The following is a 19,775-nucleotide window of genomic DNA, read 5'->3' as shown; positions in this document are numbered from 1 at the left end:
GTGTGGGTGCGCACACACACAAATACATATCCTCAAATCAACTACACTGTTTCCAGGCTTTCTACATCGAAGGTACACCTTCTTATATTTTGATATTCATTTATTTAAAATATGCAATTTGTCACATTTGAACTACTGCAGGACACAAAAACACAGCTCTGTTTGCTTCTATGCTACTTCTGGGATAAGGACTAACTTCACGCCCCACACTGAACAACGTTTTGACTCCTCCATTTCACAGTGACAGACAAAGCCTAATAAGCATGCTTCCAGCTAGCCCGGACTCTGAGAAATATGCTTCCAGATAACAGGGCAGTGTCCTTCTTTCTATCGACGCACCCAAGGGAGCTGTTCCCGTCTGGAGGAGCAAGACACTTCACTGGGAAGGCAATCTTCTTTCTGGCAAAACCTAGACCACTCGTCAATCATCTTTAGTGTACTGAGCACTGGAGCATCTGTTCCAGAGAGATTTTTTTAGGTTGGTTTTCAACCATGGGATCCATTCAGATTTCAGGCTCACCTTATATGGAGTCAGATTCCACCTAGCACAGACTTAACTTCTGAGTAGGAGACAACATCTGCCAAGTGTTCCATTCTGGAACCCTATCAACAAGCATGCTACAAAGCATGATGGATGGATGTTAACTTGTCCGTGCCTGGCACGCGTCATAAAAACTCAAGTCCTTCCAGAAACGTTGACAGAAATCAACTGTTTCTCTCCCTGCTATTAACGAGCTCTTGCCAGCTATTCATCTCATGCATGATGATGACTAATATTCGCCTAATGGCAAGCAGGCGCTCCTTCAGCGAGATAATGCCCAGTATGGCCAGTTGAGCCTTCTGCTCCAATGGCAACACCGCCAGCATCTACCAGGACCATGTGGGACCACTAGGGTTACTCTGCAAAAGAAAGGAAGACAAAATTAGCACCTCAAGTACAAGCCTATTCTCAATGTGGTCTTCTGTCTCATCAACACGAGCAAGAATTAAATGCTACCTTTTCCCTGAGGTCTACTGCACCATTCATGCGGCCCTAAAGCACAAAGCTTACTTTTTAAAAAGCTTTTTATCATTTATTTATTTGTTTTTGGCTGGGCTGGGTCTTGCTGGTGTGTGGGCTTTCCTCTAGTTGCAGAGACTGGGGGCTACTGTCTGGTTGCAGTGCACAGGCTTCTCACTGCTGAGGCTTCTCTTGTGAAGCACGGGCTCTAGGGTGCACAGGTTTCAGCATTCACAGTTTCCAGGCTTTACAGCACAGGCTCAATAGTTGGGGGGCACAGGCTTAGCTGCTCTGTGGCGTGTGGGGTCTTCCCGGATTGGGGATCGAACCCGTGTCTCCGGCACTGGCAGGCAGAGTCTCTACTGCAGAGCTACCAGCGAAGCCCCGACGAAGCTTACTTGTATGTTACACACTTAAATGGGGGAAATTCACAAAAGGAAGAACCTGCCAAGAGACGCATCTTCCACAGGAAAACGCTTCATGAATTAGTTGTTCTTATTCTCTTAAAGCTCTAGTTCACGATTCCCCTGGTGGTTCAGTGACTAAGACTCCATGCTCCCAATACAGGCGACCTGGGTTCAATCCCTGGTCAGGGTACTGAATCCCACATGCCACAACTAGTAAGACCAAGCACAGCCAAATTAATAATAATAAAGCTCTAGTTCAAAGTCTATGGCCCATTAGAAGAAGCAATCATAATTTTTAATCTCTACTTTCCAATGTTCTGTTATTGTTTTCTAAACATGCTCTACAAAGCAAAATGTTTATAAAGAAACAGTATAGGTACAAACTTGACTGTTATAAATCTTATAATAAAGTCAATGAGACAAATATACATATATATGAAATAGCTATATATATATGAGTTACTGTTAAATATATATATACATGTGTGTGGTATCATGGTTTAGTTGCTAAGTCATGTCTGACTCTTGTGACCTCATGGACTGTAGCCCACCAGACTCCTCTCTTCATGGACTTTTCCAGATAAGAATACTGGAATGGTTAGCCATTTCCTTCTCAGGGGATCTTCCTGACCCAGGGATCAAACCAAGGTCTCCTGCATTGCAGGCGTATTCTTTTACCAACTGAGCCACCAGGGAAGCCCATTTAATGAGTTACTATTAAATATATATATGAATTACTATGCCACCTGATAGCCTTTATTTCATAACCAAACAGGCACTTCTGGATTGAGCTCTGAGTAAAAGGTAACTACAGAGTTGTTTTCAATATTCCTGGAACTGAAACCAAGATACCCAGATCTCTGCTTCTCCTCCATCCCCACTCCAGAAGCAAGCAGAATCCAAACTGGGAACCAGGGAGGGTGGCTCTGGGCTCACCTTAGCTCAGGGTGAGATGAAGAATGGCACCAAGGTCAAAGTGGCAGCCCAGGTCACCGTGCAGAAGGCACCCACCTCCCCTCCAGGGGAAGACGGCACAGCTGTTGGACAAAACACTACACTCTCTTCCCTCCTCACTTTACAGAGCAGGGAGAAACTGAGTAGCAGGCTTAGTGGGAAAGCCTCAGCATAAAGGGGCTTCCCTGGTCGCTCAGATGGTGAAGAATCCGCCTGCAATGGAAGAGACCCAGGTTAGAGAAGAGATCCCTGGGTAGGGAAGATTCCCCTGGAGAAGCGAATGGTTACCCACTTCAGTATTCTTGCCTAGAGAATCCAATGGACAGAGGAGCCTGGCGGGCTACAGTCCATGGGGATGCAAGGAGTTGGACACAACTGAGTGACTAACACTTTCACTTTCAGCATAAAAATACCTCCCACATAGGACCTAAAATCCTCCGCAGTGGGAAGACAGGCGGTCTCCCAAAGGTGTTCACCTTTTGGTTCCTGAAGCCCGTGACTAGGCAGCTTACATGGCAGCAGGGACCCTGCAGATGTGAGTGAGTCAGGGATCTGGAGAGGTGCAGAAATGATGCTGAATTGTTCCTGGCGGGTTCAACCTCATCACAAAGTCCTTCCAGCAGAGAGCTGCTCTGGGCTGTGGTCAGAGGGGGGTGTGAATTATGGAAGAAGGGTCAGAGGTCAACACTGCTGGCCTGGAGGAAGGAAGGGGCCAGAGCCAAGGAACTGTAACCTGTCAAGCCCAGAGAAGGGGAGGAAACGGACTCTGCTTCAGAGCCTCCAGCAAGGAATCAAGTCTTGCTGTCACTTTGATCACAGCCTGGAGAGACCTGTGAGCGATTTCTAATCCCAAACTGTAAAATAATAAATTCCTGTTGTTTTTAAGCCAGGACAATCATGCAGTGTGTTACAATTAGAGAAAAATTTGGGTTAATAAGCAAAAACACCTAGAAAAAAAGGATAATTCATACTGTCATCAAGCTAGCCTAACCACCTTGCTTTCCGAATCTGAGCTACAAAACAGAAAAGGAGCAGAGATTATAATAGAGCAGAGGGTGAGGAATGCCTGAGGGTGATTTTTGACCAGAAAGCATTTTCCTGGGTTTGGAAAGGACAGAACTCACATGACAGTAAAAGATACAAGCCACCAAGAGACATGAAAAGAAAGGAAAATTGATGGAAACAATACCAGACACTTCACCTGACCCTAAACCTGCTGAGACCTGGCCCTGTCCCCTCCCGTCTCCAGGACAGGTGAGTGGGCCCAGCCGGGGGAGCTGCAGACTCTCAGTCAGAAGCCCGCACCATCCCCTCCTGGCTCTGTCGTCCAAATGCAGGGGAGATGAGCTATTTGCACTTAGCAATGCTTCACAGACCTGAAGCCTGTTCATCACTGAAATGCAACGGAATATTACTCATCCATAAGAGGTATAAAACTGGGTCATTTGGAGTGATGCAGCTGAACCTAGAGTCTGTCATACAGAGCACAGTCAGTCAGAAAAAGCAAAACAAATACCGTATGTTAACACATGTACATGGAATCTAGAAAGATGGTACTGATGGACCTATTTGCGGGGCAGGGATAGAGGAGCAGGCATAGAGAACAGAACTGTGGACACAGAGGGGGAAGGAGAGGGAGGGGCGAATTGAAACAGTAGCATTGAAATATACCTACTACTGTGTGCAAAAACAGGTAGCTAGTGGGAATGTGCCATATAACACAGGCGCTCAGCTCGGTGACCTGTGATGACCTAGAGGGGTGGGATGCCGGGGAGAGGGAGGAGACGCATGTATACACGTGGCCAACTCAGTTTCCTGTACAGCAGAAACTAGCATAACACTATAAAGCAACTATACTCCAATACAAACAAAATCCTATGATAAACCATAATGGAAAAGAACACTAATAAATGAATGTATACGTAGGTATAGCTGAATCACTTTGCTGTATAACAGAAATTAGCAACACTGTGAATCAACTATACTTCAATAAAAATAAATAAGAAAAAGAAAAAAAAAAAAAAAAAAAACCAGCATCACTGAAGCATGCCTGGGAGCAGAGACAAAGCCCCTGAAGATGGGACAGAGGACTAGGAAAGCTTCTAAATTAATGACAGAGAATTTTCTCATTTATTCAACGCCCGTTCATTAGGGGTAAGGCAGGATTAGGTACAAAACATGGAGTCTGTCCTGCAGATGGACGGCAGTTACCAAACCTGCTGATGTTGGTGAGAGAAGTACAAAAGAGGACAGCCAGCCAGGGTAAACTGATTTCTGGCAGAAAGCACATTGCCTCCACGTCGCATTTATCACTTTCGCCCCCCAAGGCGCATGCTGCTCTGTCACGTGCTTCTCTGGGCTGCGGACACGTGACGTGGTTCACACACGGCCGTGACGGGGCAGGCGGCGGGGCAGGGCCCCCACGCTCCGCGTGCCGTGCCGTCTCAGCACACGGCGGCAGGAAACTTCCGTGAGAGAAGCCGCGGGCAGACCCGGGGCTCAGGTTCCCTGTCCGGCATTAACCCAAAGTGGCTTAAACTCTGCTCTTCCGTGGGATCCTGCAGTGAGGCGAGCCGGGACGCAGGCTGCTGATACGCTGGGTCCGGCAGCATGCCGAGCTCCTCGTCCTCTGGGCCTTCCACCTGGTCAAGGGAGAGAGGCAGCCTTCTCAGCGATTCACTAGCACACTTAGGTGTCCATCACACAGTGACCACGGCCACGTCTGCTGAACACATTCCCCGGATTCAGCACTTCAGTAATTCACTAGCACACTTAGGTGTCCATCACACAGTGACCACGGCCACATCTGCTGAGCACAATCCCCGCACTTAGCACTTCAGCAATTCATTAGCATTTCATAAACGGACAGGTGGCGCTGTTGGTGAAGAATCTGCCTGCCAGTGTAGGAGATGTGGGTTCCATCCCTGGGTCGGCAAGATCTTCTGGAGAAGGGAATGGCAACCCACTCCAGTGTTCTTGCCTGGGAAATCCCATGGACAGAGGGGCCTGGCGAGCTACAGCCCATGGGGTGCAGAGATGGGACAGGACTGAGTGCACACACACGAGTACACAAGCTCCATGCAGAATCCTGTACTCTTACACAGTGGGGCTCAAGCTACCCCATGTCCATCAGCAACACCCAGACGTTTCTCCTAATATCTCAATATAAAGATGTATCTGATATTATTAGGAATCATTTTTAATGGCTACATGCAATCCTACATCTGAAATATACCACAATTTATTCAACCATTCACATAAGGTGTATTTTATTAACAAGATAACACAAATAATATTAAGTAATTATGCAAACTGGTTTTTTCACATGTGCATGAAAACGGGCTATCATTGCCTCAGGATAGATTCCCAGAAGCAGAATTACCAAGTCAAAGAGTTGTTGTTTAGTTGCTTAGTCGTGTCTGACTCTTTGTGACCCACAGATTATAGCCCACCAGGCTCCTCTGTCTATGGGATTTTCCAAGCAAGAATACTGGAGTGGGTTGCCATTTCCTTCTCCAGGGGATCTTTCCAATCCAGGAATGGAACCCTTGTCTTCTGCATTGGTAGGCAGATTCTTTACCACTGAGCCACCAGGGTAGCTCAAGTCAAAGAGTTACAGCAGTTTAACACCTGTATTCCATGCCCTCAAACTATATTTCAAAAGATATGCTACAGCAACAGTGCACTCACGGCCTGAGCCTGATGCCAGGGGATATCCTACAACTTTAGAAGGACACACCCTGCTGCCTGGGCCCCTCTCACTGCCCAGCAAGGCTCCATCCTACGTAGGAACACTGAGCAGAAACAGCTCCAGGCAGGGGCCAGGGGGCCTGGGTTTATGCTGACTTCCTCCCTGCATCTCATGTGGGAATGCTAGCCAGTTGCTCAGTTGCCTTAGGGTAGAACTTCCTCATCTGTAAAATGGGAATAAACCACTAAGGTCCTTCCTGACTGCAAGACTATAGCATTTACAAAAACTGGGGTAGACTCTGGAACTATATTATAACATACAACCATTCTTAATTTGATTAAAAAGCAAAGATACCATTTTGCCAACAAAGATCTGTATAGTCAAAGCTATGGTTTTTCCAGTAGTCTTGTACAGATGTGAGAGCTGGACCATAAGGAAGGCTGAACGCCAAAGAATTGGTGCTTTCAAACTGTGGAGTTGGAGAAGACTCTTGAGAGTCCCCTGGACAGCAAGATCAAACCAGTCAATCCTAAAGGAAAGCAACCTTGAATACTGTTTGGAAGAACTGATGCTAAAGCTTAAGTTCCTATACTTTGGCCACCTGATGTGAAGAGCCAACTCATTGAAAAAGACCCTGATGCTGGGAAAGATTGAAGGCAGGAGGAGAAGGGGACGACAGAGGATGAGATGGTTGGATGGCATCACCAACTCAATGGACATGAACTTGGACATCTTCCAGGAGACGGTGAGGGACAGGGAAGCCTGGCATGCTGCAGTCCATGGGGTTGCAAAGAGTCAGACGCAACTTAGCGACTAAACAACAACAACAGAAGAGGAACCCGAGAGCCACCACACTCAGTCATCATCTTCAAACCAGCTCCCTGTGCCCCAGACCTTGCCGTTCACCTGGCTGCATTCTGCCCTCTGGCCCGTGAGGCCCAGTGCCCACAGGTGAACAGAAAGAGCGGCTGGAGAGGAGACGGAGCTGGCACTGCAGGTGACTACTCACCCTTTCATCTTCCAAGTATTCAATGTCCGCTGTGTTGTAGCCATCTCTGTGATGGTGGTTCAAAACCCGGAAGCGGCTGATGCCTGAGACATCAACGACGGAGCTACCATCGGGGAATGTCCTGATGTCCTTGATTTCCTGCATGGAGCTGTACTCCGAGATCCTGGCGGGACAGGTGAGAGAGACAGCTGAGAATCAGCAGGTGTGATGTTCAAGGCGAAGGCGTGGGAGACGAGATTAGAATGAAAGGTGGAGTCACAACACAGATGTCCCCAGGCTTATACTTCGTTGTGTAATAGGAGCCACTAGAGATTACCAACATCATCTTAAGTTGTTCTCCAAGAAAAATGAAAAGTGATGCATTTAATTATAAGCCCCCTCCTCTTTTTAATCTTTTGGCTGCACCACCCAGCATGTTTACAATTACATAGTGTTAGTCACTCAGTCCTGTCCAACTCTTTGTGACCCCATGGACTGGACAGCCAAGCTCCTCTGTCCATGGGATTTTCCAGGCAAGAACACTGGGGTGGGCAGCTTCTCAAGGGGAATCTTGCCAACCCAGGCGTCAAAACCAGATTTCCACGTTGCAAGCAGATTATTTACAATTTGAGCCACCAGGGAAGCCTTGTCACACAGCATGTGGGATCCTATTTCCCCAACGAGGAATCAAACCTGTATCCCCTGCATTGGAAGCGTGGAGTCTTAACCACTGGGAAGTCCCCAGAACCTTTTCTTTGAATACTGATAATTCTTACTCCGAGTGCTCAGCAGATAAACACATGCCAAACCATTTGGTGCCCATTTCCATGCATCTTCGTATCATAAGCCGATAGCGGGGCTCAAAGACGTGGAGCGGGCAGGACACGGTGGGGAAGGCCATGGCGCATGCAAAGATGGGCACATCTCTGGTCAGACTGCGGGGTAAGAGGAATGTTTACTAGGTGTGGGAGCTGTCAGACACGGAAGTGCGAGACAACCGCGGTTCTCTTTATGACAAAACCCTCAGGCTTGCCTAAGCCTTAGGCGGGAGAAGAAAGTCAACAGTCACAGCATGAGAAAGTTCTCAGCAAGCCCTCTTATTTAATCTGATGAGAGAACATGCTTAAGATCACTATGAACACATTCTCATGACCTTGAGGGCATAGTGCTAAGTGACGTAAGTCGGAGAAAGACAGAAACTACATGATCTCATTTATATATGGCATCTAAAAACAAACAAAACCAAGTTCATAGATACAGAGGACAGGCAGGGTTACCAGTAGTGGGTGTGTGTGTCTGTGTGTGTGTCTGTGTATGTGTGTGTCTGTCTGTCTGTGTATCTGTGTGTGTAATCCGTGAAGGGGGTCAAAAAGCACAAAGTTCCAGTTATAAAATAAACAAGTGCTGGAGATGCAACGCACAGCATGGTGACCATAGTTAATACTACTGTATTGTATATTTAAAAGTTGCTAAGAGAATAAGCCTTAAAAAGCTCTTATCACAATAAAAATATCGTAACTTTGTCTGGAGACAGATGTTAACTTAGATTTACTATGGTGATCATTTCACCATATACACAAATATCAACTCGCTCTCTTGTACACCAAAAACTAGTATAATGTTAAGCATCAGTTACATCACAAGACAAGTAAGAAAAAATTCTGATGAAAGCAAAACTGACAGACGTCAAAAGTAATGAATCTACAAATAAATAAAAAAGACTAGAAGAATGATAAGATCTCAACACTTACAGATCACTACAACACAAAACTTCAATCACTTTAAAAGAAAAAAAACAACTGTCAAGCCTATTTTGAGGGGGGAAAAGCCTGTTTTCAAAAACACCTTCCGTTTTTAATGAACTGTGCCTTTCCAGTTCTGAAAAATTCAGTATTCCTTATTTAGACATAAAAAGCAACTATATGATTTTGTCAAAACACACTTTTGGAATATTTCTTACAATCTTCTTCCAATTATATTCCATAAACTCTTTGCAATTAATTTTTTTCTTTTTTGAGGCCAATTTCTCTGCCAAAGAGGGGGGAAAAAAAACTGAGATAGAGTTGTGAGGTTAGCCAGGATTTTCTTCTTTAACCTCTATGCAGCACGAAGTACCTAGAACATGAGGACTTACTGTGACAGCTCCATCATTTCTTCATCGTAGATTCTCTGTCAGACAGCTCATCTGAGAAATACCAAAATATTAATTCTTCTGCCAGAGTAGTTGTATTAAAATTTCTGCTTGCCAACAACTGTAACAAAACAAAGTTAAATAATACTGCCTGGTATTTAATTTTTTTTTTTTTTTCTTTTTAAGATTTTTCTTTCTTTTTCTTTTTTTTTTTGGCGTGAACCATTTTTAAAGTCTTTATTGAATTTGTAAAAGTATTGTTTCGCGTTTGGTTTTTTTGTCTGCAAGGCATGTCAGATCTTAGCTCCCTAACCAGGGATGGAGCCCACACACTCTGGAGGGGAAGGTTAAGTCTTAAGCATTGCACCACCAAAGGAAGTCCCTATGGTAATCAATGCTTAAGGAAAAGGGGCTCTCTTTTGTAGGGAGTTGGGGTCTCAGAAAACAAAGGAAGTGAGGTGAGGGAGATGGAAGGTCAGCCCTGTGAGGGAGGGGAGGGCTGTCCCTCCCCCAGGAAAGCAGCTCAGCAGACAGGGTTTGCCTGGAGGAAGGAAGAGGCAATTAACATCTTGCTGGCCTTTGTCTACACTCTCCATGGAGAATCAGGTCAGGGAGGGGAGAGGGAGTGAGTAGCAGGTGGTGGAAGACAAGAGAAATATCAAAGAATCGCCTTGGAGGGTGAAAAGCTGAAGCTACCGGAGAACGGCAAAAATGACTAATGGTGTTTCAAGTCTCAGATTTAAGATTATGAATTTCAACTGAAGTTTAATCTTCCCTACTTTGTGGGTTGACTTTAGCTTTGCTCTCTACTTATACAGACACACACAAAAGCAAAAAGAGCTGACTTTGTCAGGACTGAGAATGGGAGCTAAAGGACCAGGGAATTAAAAGCTGCATGTGAAGGGAAAGAAGGTGGAGGCCAAATTTTAAAAGTGCCAGTGTTAGGGGAAGCACACTGACCGAAACCGCCCACCCTGGCCAGGCACCGGAGTAACCATTGCACGAGCTGTTTTATGGCAGGAGATCCTGATAAGGAATACGGAACCAATAAGCCACCACCAACCCACCAGCCGGAAGAGTTCTGGAAAGGTCGAAAGGAGATACCGCGTGTCCGTCCACTTCCCAGAATCCCTCTCGCTAGCATCCTTCTTGGCTGAGCGAGGCACCAGGAAAGACTCTGAGTTAGAATGATTGGCCAAAGACCACCCAGAAACTAATCCCATCACCATAAAAGCCAAGACTGCGAGCCACGTGGCAGAGCAGTTCTCCTGGATTTCCTCACCCTCCTGCTCTCCACCCAGGCGCCCTTCCCAATAAAATCTCTCGCTTTGTCAGCACGTGTCTCCTGGGACAATTCTTTTTTGAGTGTTAGACAAGAGCTCGCTCTTGGGGCCCTGGAGGGGGCCTCCCCCTTCCTACAACACCCGGATATTTTGCACACGGGACAATGCAGGGCGTGGTCCAGGCAGCGCTCCAGGCATTTCAGGCAAAACCGTGTGTCCACAGGGTGTAGTCACAGGTTCAAAGAGCAACCTGCAGAAACATCTGGGTTCTCAGTAAGACTCGTCCACAGTAGACTTTCAAAGAATCTGTTTATACGCATTTTCTGTATTTATCTTCCTTATCAGATTTTTATAAAATAAAGCAATTGTTATTGAGGTGTATGTAATTTCTCTGACAATAGGAGACACAGAGGTAAAGAGCAGACTTTTGGACTCAGTGGGAGAAGGAAAGGGTGGGATGATTTGAGAGAACAGCATTGAAACATACACATGATCGATGTAAAACAGATGACCAGTGGAAGTTTGATGCATGAAGCAGGGCACCCAAAGCCGGCGCTCTGTGACAACCTGGAGGAATGAGGTGGGAGGGAGTTGGGAGCGGGTTTCCGGACGGAGGGGACACAGGAATACTTACGGCCAACTCACACAGATGGATGGCAAAAACCATCACAATATGGTAATTATCCTCCAATTAAAACAAACAATTTTTTTTTAAAGCCCATTACGTTTAGGACACAAAATTCAGAAAGGCTGGATTTTTCACAGTAGTGTAGATGCTATGTCACCACACCTCATGCAAAGGGCACACCCAAAGTCAGCCACCTCTATGGAGAGCTCTTCACTTTCTCCTGTGTTAGAGTTCACATTTCTTTGGGGTAAGGAGTCCACCTCTGAAAAAATTTAAATGCTATAATTAACACTTGCACATCTGGGTAAGTTCAGTTCAGTCACTCAGTCGTGTCCAACTCTTTCTGACCCCATGAACCGCAGCACGCCAGGCCTCCCTGTCCATCACCAACTCCCAGAGTTCACCCAAACCCATGTCCATTGAGTTGGTGATGCCATCCAACCATCTCATCCTCTGTCGTCCCCTTCTCCTCCTGCCCTCAATCTTTCCCAGCATCAGGGTCTTTTCAAATGAGTCAGCTCTTCGAATCAGGTGGAAAAAGTATTGGAGTTTCAGCTTTAGCATCAGTCCTTCCAATGAACACCCAGGACTGATCTCCTTTAGGATGGACTGGTTGGATCTCCTTGCAGTCCAAGGGACTCTCAAGAGTCTTCTCCAACACCACAGTTCAAAAGCATCAATTCTTCGACACTCAGAAGCGATAAAGTGTATTTCCTCTGGCTAAAGTGTGTTACAGGCTCCTCTGGTGGCTCAGATGGTAAAGAATATGCCCACAATGTGGGAGATTCAGGTTCAATCCTTGGGTCAAGAAGATCCCCTAGAGAAGGGAAGAGCTACCCACTACAGTATCCTTGCCTGGAGAATTCCATGGACAGAGGAGCCTGGGGGGCTACAGTCCACTGGGTCACAAAGAGTTGGACATGAATGAAGCGACCGAGCACGACGCAGGGACACATTTATTTATTTTTTAAAATATTTATTATTTGGCTGCTTGTGGGGGGGGCACACAGAATCTTTGATCTTCGTTGTGGCATGTGGGAACTTTTAGTTGTGGCATACAGAATCTAGTTCCCTGACCAGGGATCGAACCCCGGCCCCTGCACTGGGAGTGCAGGGTCTTAGCCACTGGACCACCAGGGAAGTCCAGCAGGGACACATTTAAATGAGTTTTAAATGTCCTTGACAGTTCCAGGACTCCCAGGGACGCCAATATCCCTGATGCTGGATGGAGTCCCTTACAGAAAACGGTGCGGTGTTTGCGGATAACCTAAGCACACCCTCCCAACACACAGGCACAGCCTAGAGGTATCTCGGGGTCAGTTCCACTCCACCGCAATAAAGTGAATACCGCAATAAACTGAGTCATACAAATCGTTTCTGGTTTCTCAGTGCAGATAAAACTTACATTTGGGCTCCCCTGGTGGTTCAGGGTTAAAGAATCTGCCTGTCAATGCAGGAGGCATGAGTTCGATCACTGACCTGGGAAGATCCCACATGCCAAGGAAAAACCAAGCCTGTGCACCACGACGACTGCCGAGCCCGGGAGCCGCGACTACTGAAGCCCGAGCACCTAGAGCCCGTGCTCTGCCACAAGAGGAGTCACCGCAGTGAGGAGTCTGAGCGCTGCAACTAGAGTAGCCCTCACTCTCCACAACTAGAGGGAGCCCTCGAGCAGCAACAAGGACCCAGCACAGACAAAAAAAATAAAGTTTAAAAAAAAACCTTAGGTTTATGCTATATTGTGGTCCACTAACTGTGCAGTAGCATTATGCTTAAAAAAATGCACATATGTTAATTAAAAATACTGTTAGTCGCTCAATCGTGTCTGACTCTTTGTGACCCCATGGACTATAGCCCGACAGGCTCCTCTGTCCATGAGATTCTCCAGGCAAGAATACTGGAGTGGGTAACTATTCCCTTCTCCAGGGATCTTCTGAATCCAGGGATCGAAGCTTGGTCTCCTGCTGAGCCATCAGGGAAGCCCTAATTAAAAATAATTTATTGCTAAAGGGGATAACCATTTCCTGACAACACGGGTTTGCCACAAACCGTCAATCTGTTAAAAAAAAAAAATCATCATCATCTGCAAAGTACAATAAATGAGGCATGCCTATACCTTAAGTCATCTCCAGATTACTAATAATACTCATAGCAATATATGTAAATGTTACGTAAATAGTTGCTACACAGGGTAAAAGCAAGTTTTACTTTTTGGCACTTTCTGAAATTTTTTTCCCAAATATTTTGATCCGTGGTTGGTTGAATTCACATGTACTGAAGCCTGAATGTATATAGCCATCATTTATCTATAAAGCATAAATAAAAGTTAAAAGTTATACCTAAATTTCTCTGTGTTTTTTGGCTATGAAGTCTTTATAGAAGTAACCACTGAAACTGGCCTATCGTCTGAAAGGTGATATATTCATTTCATTATTCATCTTAAACTGCCTGTATAAAAATTTGTTTAAGTATATTAAGCATCAGTCAGCAGTCTATCACTCTACAGTCACATACTCCATGACAAACAACCTACTGACCTTTCTTGGGAAAGTTCCCAGCGGCATTCACATCATGCGCATCCTGAGTCATTTGGAAACTCTCTTTAAACCAGTGCTGGGCTCCGTTGGAAGGAGGTCGTCTAACACCTCCTGATCCTCTTCACAGTGTAAGCCCAGTATGAAATGTAAAACTGAGGAACTGCTATTTCTAAACACATCAGGTTTCTCAGATGGATTCTGATAAAGTAGGAAAAAAGAATCCTGAATATTAGCATAAGAAAAAAAGTTCAGGCAATAGCCTTTCTTGGGAATCTTAGGAAAAAAAGAAGGCTTACACTTTTCCTTCATAATGGGTTTCATCTATTAACTGTTGAGATGAACTGTACAGTTTTCATGGTAAAATATAAGGATAATTTCTTCCTAAGAGAGCAACTGAACACCAGTATTCATATATTCAAATTATCCCTGTGCTTTCTTTTCTCTAAGACAAAATAATTTCAAGTCTCCTGAGGTTTGGGGTGTTTTGGAATGTTCTGGAAGTTTCTTTCACTCTTCAGCGATTTTTTTAAAAATATTTTATTTATTTACTTGGCTGCGTCAGTCTTAGTTGCAGCATGTGGAATCTCTAGTTGCAGCATGTGGGACCTAGTTCCCTGACCAGGGATCAAACCCAGGCTCCCCGCATTGCAGGCACAGAGTCTTAGCCACTGGACTACTAGGGAAGCCCCATCAATCTTCAATGATTTTCAGTACTTCCACCAACATCCTTTGAAAGTTTTAACTCTCAAGAGGAGAAGCCAGAACTGGTATTGAGAAGTACTAGCTAACGGAACGTCAATATCTGAATAACTTGTAAATGTTCAAAACTACATTGAGCTTAATGGAGATAATTATGACAGCGACTCCCCTGGTGGTTCAGTGGTTAAAGAAGCCACCTCTCAATGCGGGTGACGTGATTCCACCCCTGCTCAGGGCACTCAGATCCCACATTCCCTGGAGCAGCAAAGCCCAAGAGCCACAGCTGGAGAGTCCGTGTGCTGTAACAAGAGATCCTGCATGCTGCAACTGAGATCTTATGCAGCTGAATTTAAAAAAGAAAAAGAAAAAAGAGAGAGAGATAATATTGACAAATACGTGCACTTCCCACCTTAGACCTTCCTGCACTGCCACTGTCCTCCACAGGACCCTGGCTGGTCACACAACTCTGACAGTGAGCCTTTAATCTCGTATTCAACAGTATGTTTTGGGTGGAAGATGTTAAATTCTGAGGCACATTTTCTGAAGCTGGGAAAAACACCTCACACAGTACCAATTGCCAAGTGGAAAAAAGCATTTTTTAAAATACTTTTGAAAAATACGTAACAAACCTAAAAGATTCAGAGGAAATGTAAAAACAAGAACTCATGGTCACTGGAAATGCTAAGGCTGTGTAACTACCATACAAGCTTTTTTAACAGGGTGGGTCCTTACACCAAGTGACTTGATGACCTCTAATAAGATTAGGCTAAAGATCTGCATAAAAGAGCAGGCATTTCTGCATCTTGTTGGTGAAGCCTTGCTGAAAATTTCAAGTCAACCTATGTAGCTGAATTGATATATTTTGCATATATCACAATGTCTTTTATGTGGCTCCTGCACAAACTATGACATTTGAATTACAAACCCCAGGATAAATCACCTTGCATCCCCAGCGTCACACATTAACCTTGTCTCACTGATACCTGTCATTAGTTCAGCAGAGGTGAGATATATGTGCCCCTGACTCGTGAGACATGCTGCATTATTCATGGGTGAAGGTTATCAAATGCGTGAACTCATCATTATCACTGTGCATTTTAAATCACACTGTCATGAATATTCAGAGCTACATTTCTCGCTTATTTTACACAAAGGAGCTACTCAGCCTGAACACAAAGGCAGAAGGTAAGACTCAAAGAAGCAAGTCATTGAAGGGGAATCACACCTTCTGGGCTTCTTTCTTCACTGAGTTACATTCAGGATTTAGAGCAAGGCAATAGAGAAACTCCTTCAACATCTCCTTACTTCTTCCCAGTCCAGAGAGAGCCTGGGCTTTCACATGATGCCCCTGGATGCATCCAAAGACAAACATCTGAAAAAAACAATGTGATGATACACTTGTGTACAAACAGTCCTGAAAAAAATCACTGGAACTGTTTTATTTTCATATCAAATAGAATAAACACAAGCCCACGGAGGATGGCTTCAGATTGACCACGTTATAGAGCGGGCAAACCTGAATGTCCCACAAGTTTGATCCACGATCAGAACACCAGAGTCCGCACTTGGAGCCTGATCCCAAAGCAGTTGCAAGGGACCGGCTAAGAGAGAATTGGATGTCTGGCCCTTTAACTCACCCCGTAATCACAGAGGTCACTCACTACCATGTTCCTGTCTTCAAGGTGGATACGGTCTTGTGGGAGCAGACACACACGATAGAAGTAACTATAACACAAGAGTTAACATACAAAGTACCACAACAGAAATGAACAGAACACAACATGGATCAGTATTTCCCAACAGCATTTTGTTTTTGCTTTATGGATGCAATATTTTCTCAAATCACTATATATTGTGGTCTGTTTGTTCGACTAGTTCACGTGTTATATTTCCATTGGAGTCAGTTGTTTCCTGCCGGGAGCCATTATGGGAGATCCCACCCATGACGAGGTCATGAAGAAAATCAGACAGGCAAGGCCGTCCGGGATATAAGGGGCCCTCCAGGTTGGCCTCGGCCTCTACCCCACCCTGTATCCTCCCCCCTTTTCTGCTGTTGTTCTTGTTGGCCCTGCTGCGGATTCTTGTGTTGCCTGCTAAGAGCTCTCCTGCTGCTCTTTCACTGAATAAAGACCAATTTAAAACCCTAACTAATAAATCTCCTGGACACTGGTACCCTATGAAGGGGCCAGGGATGAAGGAAATGCTTCAATTCAAACCCTTTTGCTGGCATTCTGGCTTGTTTGATAAATATGTGCTCCCATTGCAAAAAATGCTCATGATTGTTCTAAACATCCTAAGCACAGTACGCTAACAAAAGAAACTATTAAGCATAGGTCCCTCCACGGGGTGAGAAAGGCTCCACAAATAAAATAGTCACAAATGTGCCTAATAAAAAACACTTTAGATAGAGATTAGCTGGTGACTTCCTGCAGGTGGTTAACTTTTAGACTAAGAGCCTGTTTTGTGCCATATCTGCTGTTTTTGCAATCCTTTGCATTTCTGTTCTGTAAAAATGTAATCCTATCTAATTCCCATGGAGATGACACCTAATAGAAAGAAAACAGATTTACCACAAAAAAGACAGGGTCGGCTACTGAAGTTGCTTAAAGTTATACCAGGTGCAAGCCATAAATTGTCAACAGTCCTGAAAGCCAAAAGATATTATACATAGAGATTAACCATAAAAAAGACCCTAATAGGCACAGAGCCCTTTGGGGGGTGAGAAAGCCCTATTAGAGAATACAAAACATATTGTTTTAAAAGTGGTTATTGGATCAACGTTTGATTGATGTTAATGTGCTGAGGTTGTGCAGTGGAAACTATTGTTAATATAGTTGGAGATCTAGTAAAATAAGAGTTTAGCCCTAGTGTAAAAACAATAAGATAATTGTTAATTTTAACCAAGAGTGCTAAACAGGGGCTGCCTCACCAGAGCCACAGAGTCTTTGTGTATTAAACTTTTTAGATAAATTTAGCTGAGAACTTCTGCAAATAGACTGACTTTTATGTTAACAGGAATGTATTTCTATTATGTTGCAACTTGCTGTACCATGAAACTGCCAATTTTCTGTTTTCTGCTAACCTCAAGGCCAGAAGATAACCTACAAAAAAACTATGGAAAAGACTCTCATAAACAAAAATATACAGAGCACAACTGGTTTCGTGGAGGACAAGCTGATGTAATGTTAAACTAAGTCTGTATGCTTATCTCCCCCTTAGAAATGTACCAACTTAGGGTATAAAGGCTACGGTGAAAAACAAAGCAACTGCCAGACTCTGCTGCACACTCCGGTCTGGTCTCTTTCTTTCTTTCTCTCTCTCTCTCATTCGCCGATGCCGTTCATCCTGAGGGTTCCCCTGGATCCTGCTGGGGCTGGACCCTGGCAGTTTCCATCATTTAATCTTTCTCTTCTTGAGCTGTTGAGTTTTTTTCTTGTTGGTCCTCAGTTTTTCGCCCATATTTAAGAAAGATGAACTACTTTCAGCAGGTTTCCTCTGACACTGAATCAGTTAGATTCTAGGATAACTGGATGGATGGATGACTGGGTGGATGGATGACTGGATAGATGGATGGATGGATGACTGAATGAATGGATGGATGGATGACTCGGTGGAGGACAATATAGTTGGATGGATGGATAACTGGGCAGATGGATGACTGGGTAGATGAATGACTGGGTGGATGAGTGGACAGATGAATGGATGGATGACTAGATAGATGGATGGATGGATGAATGTTTGACTGGATGGATGGATGGACAGACGGATGGATGGATGAATGAATGACCAGATGAATGGATGGATGGATGAATGGATGGGTGGATGACTGGATAGATGGATGATTGGATGGATGGATGACTAAATAGATGGAAGACTGGATGGATGGATGGATGGATGGATGGATGACTGGATGGTTGGATAGATGAATACATGACTGAATGGATGGATGACTGGATAGATAAAATAAAGGAAAAAGGGAGAACAGGCTACCTATTGTCTATTAGCCTGGGTTAATGTTTCTTCAGTGTTTCTAAAACAAATGTAATTAGAAAGTAATACAGCAGGAGGAAAAATATCTTAATTATTAAATAGAGAATGCTATAGGTGTTTATCACATCACAAGTTCTTTAAAACTTTAAAATCTATTAAGGGGTTTAAAATTCAAAGATTCATGAAAAAAGCTACACCTTTTATTCTTCGGCTTACAAATCTTCTCAAGAACAATTTAAGCTATCATTATTAGGTCAGCCAACCTTAATTTGTATCACAGAGAAAGAGACATTGGAACTTCTCAGCTAAGACACAGAGATTAAAATTATTCCAGAATACATACAAAGCTCACCCTTTTACTAACATTGCCTATATTCACCATGTATATTAGGGCTCTACTGCTGGTCATGATTATTACATGATCTTCCTATTTAAACTGTCATCTTAAACATTTCTTTTAACTCACAAATTTATACAGTTCTATTATTTTGTTTACATGTTTGTTCAGTGCATAAGGCATATTATTCAGTTAATCATCTACTAAGAGTAATCTAAATTAGTGTTTCTTATCTAGATCCAGTTGGAAACTTGGTCTTTTCAACTGCGCTGGATTATTATGAACTGGATTGCAACATTTTGACTACCTATAAACTGAGAGAAATGTATACTGTCTATAGCTGCCTGATCACAATAGTCTTATTTAATAATTTATTAAGAACACTCCATAAATTTACATTTATTATCTCCAAAGCTGACCCATACAAATACCTTAGGCAAGAGAGGTTCATTCTGACAAACTTCACCAGCATCCTGCAGAGACTGCTCACATTTCTTCATGGATAAACACAACTCTGCTTGCAGCAGCAATAATGAATTATCACCAGGAGCTGAAAGACATTAGGGATGGAAATAAACAAACATGACTGCATTTTAAAAAATTATCTTTAAGCGATTAAAAATATTAAATTAGAAAATAAACATAAAGGTAACCCTACTTTGTTGGTGGGAATGTAAACAGCCACTGTGGAGAACAGTATGAAGATTTCTTAACAAACCAGGAAGAAAACTACCATGAAAGTGAAAGTGGAAGTCACTTAGTCGTGTCCAACTCTGTGTGACTCCTTGTGATTGTTTTTTGTCACTTTCAAGATTTCTTTTTGTGTGAGTATTTATATGAATGTTTATATGATTATGTGAAAGTCATTCAGTCGTGTCCAACTCTTAGCGACCCCATGGACTGTATAGTCCATGGAATTCTCCAGGCCAGAATCCTGGAGTGGGTAGCCTTTCCCTTCTCCAGAGGATCTTCCCAACCCAGGGATAGAACCTAGGTCTCCTGCATTGCAGGTGGATTCTTACCAGCTAAGCCACAAGCCCAAGAATACTGGAGTGGTTAGCCTATCCCCTCTCCAGCGAATCTTCCCAACCCAGGGCTCAAACTGGGGTCTCCTGCGTTGCAGGCGGATT

The 19,775-nt window shown here is 44.0% G+C and overlaps 1 protein-coding gene across 1 annotated transcript; it reads right to left on the bottom strand.

Annotated features, from left to right (window-relative positions):
* Positions 1-705: 705 nt before the first annotated feature.
* On the bottom strand, positions 706-19,145 carry LONRF2 (LON peptidase N-terminal domain and ring finger 2). The gene is given in 14 exon segments (XM_065927434.1): positions 706-900; positions 4,854-5,003; positions 7,062-7,224; positions 7,817-7,975; positions 9,175-9,211; positions 9,214-9,307; positions 10,604-10,663; positions 10,665-10,704; positions 11,245-11,344; positions 13,620-13,676; positions 13,679-13,817; positions 14,728-14,890; positions 15,545-15,666; positions 19,077-19,145. Coding segments are annotated over 14 exon segments (1,548 nt in total).
* Between the last annotated feature and the right edge of the window lie 630 nt (positions 19,146-19,775).

The sequence above is a fragment of the Muntiacus reevesi genome, chromosome 3 (assembly GCF_963930625.1).
Source record: "Muntiacus reevesi chromosome 3, mMunRee1.1, whole genome shotgun sequence".
NCBI lineage: Eukaryota > Metazoa > Chordata > Mammalia > Artiodactyla > Cervidae > Muntiacus > Muntiacus reevesi.
Note: the sequence above shows the minus strand (reverse complement) of the source record. Positions and strands in the feature narration are given on the sequence as shown.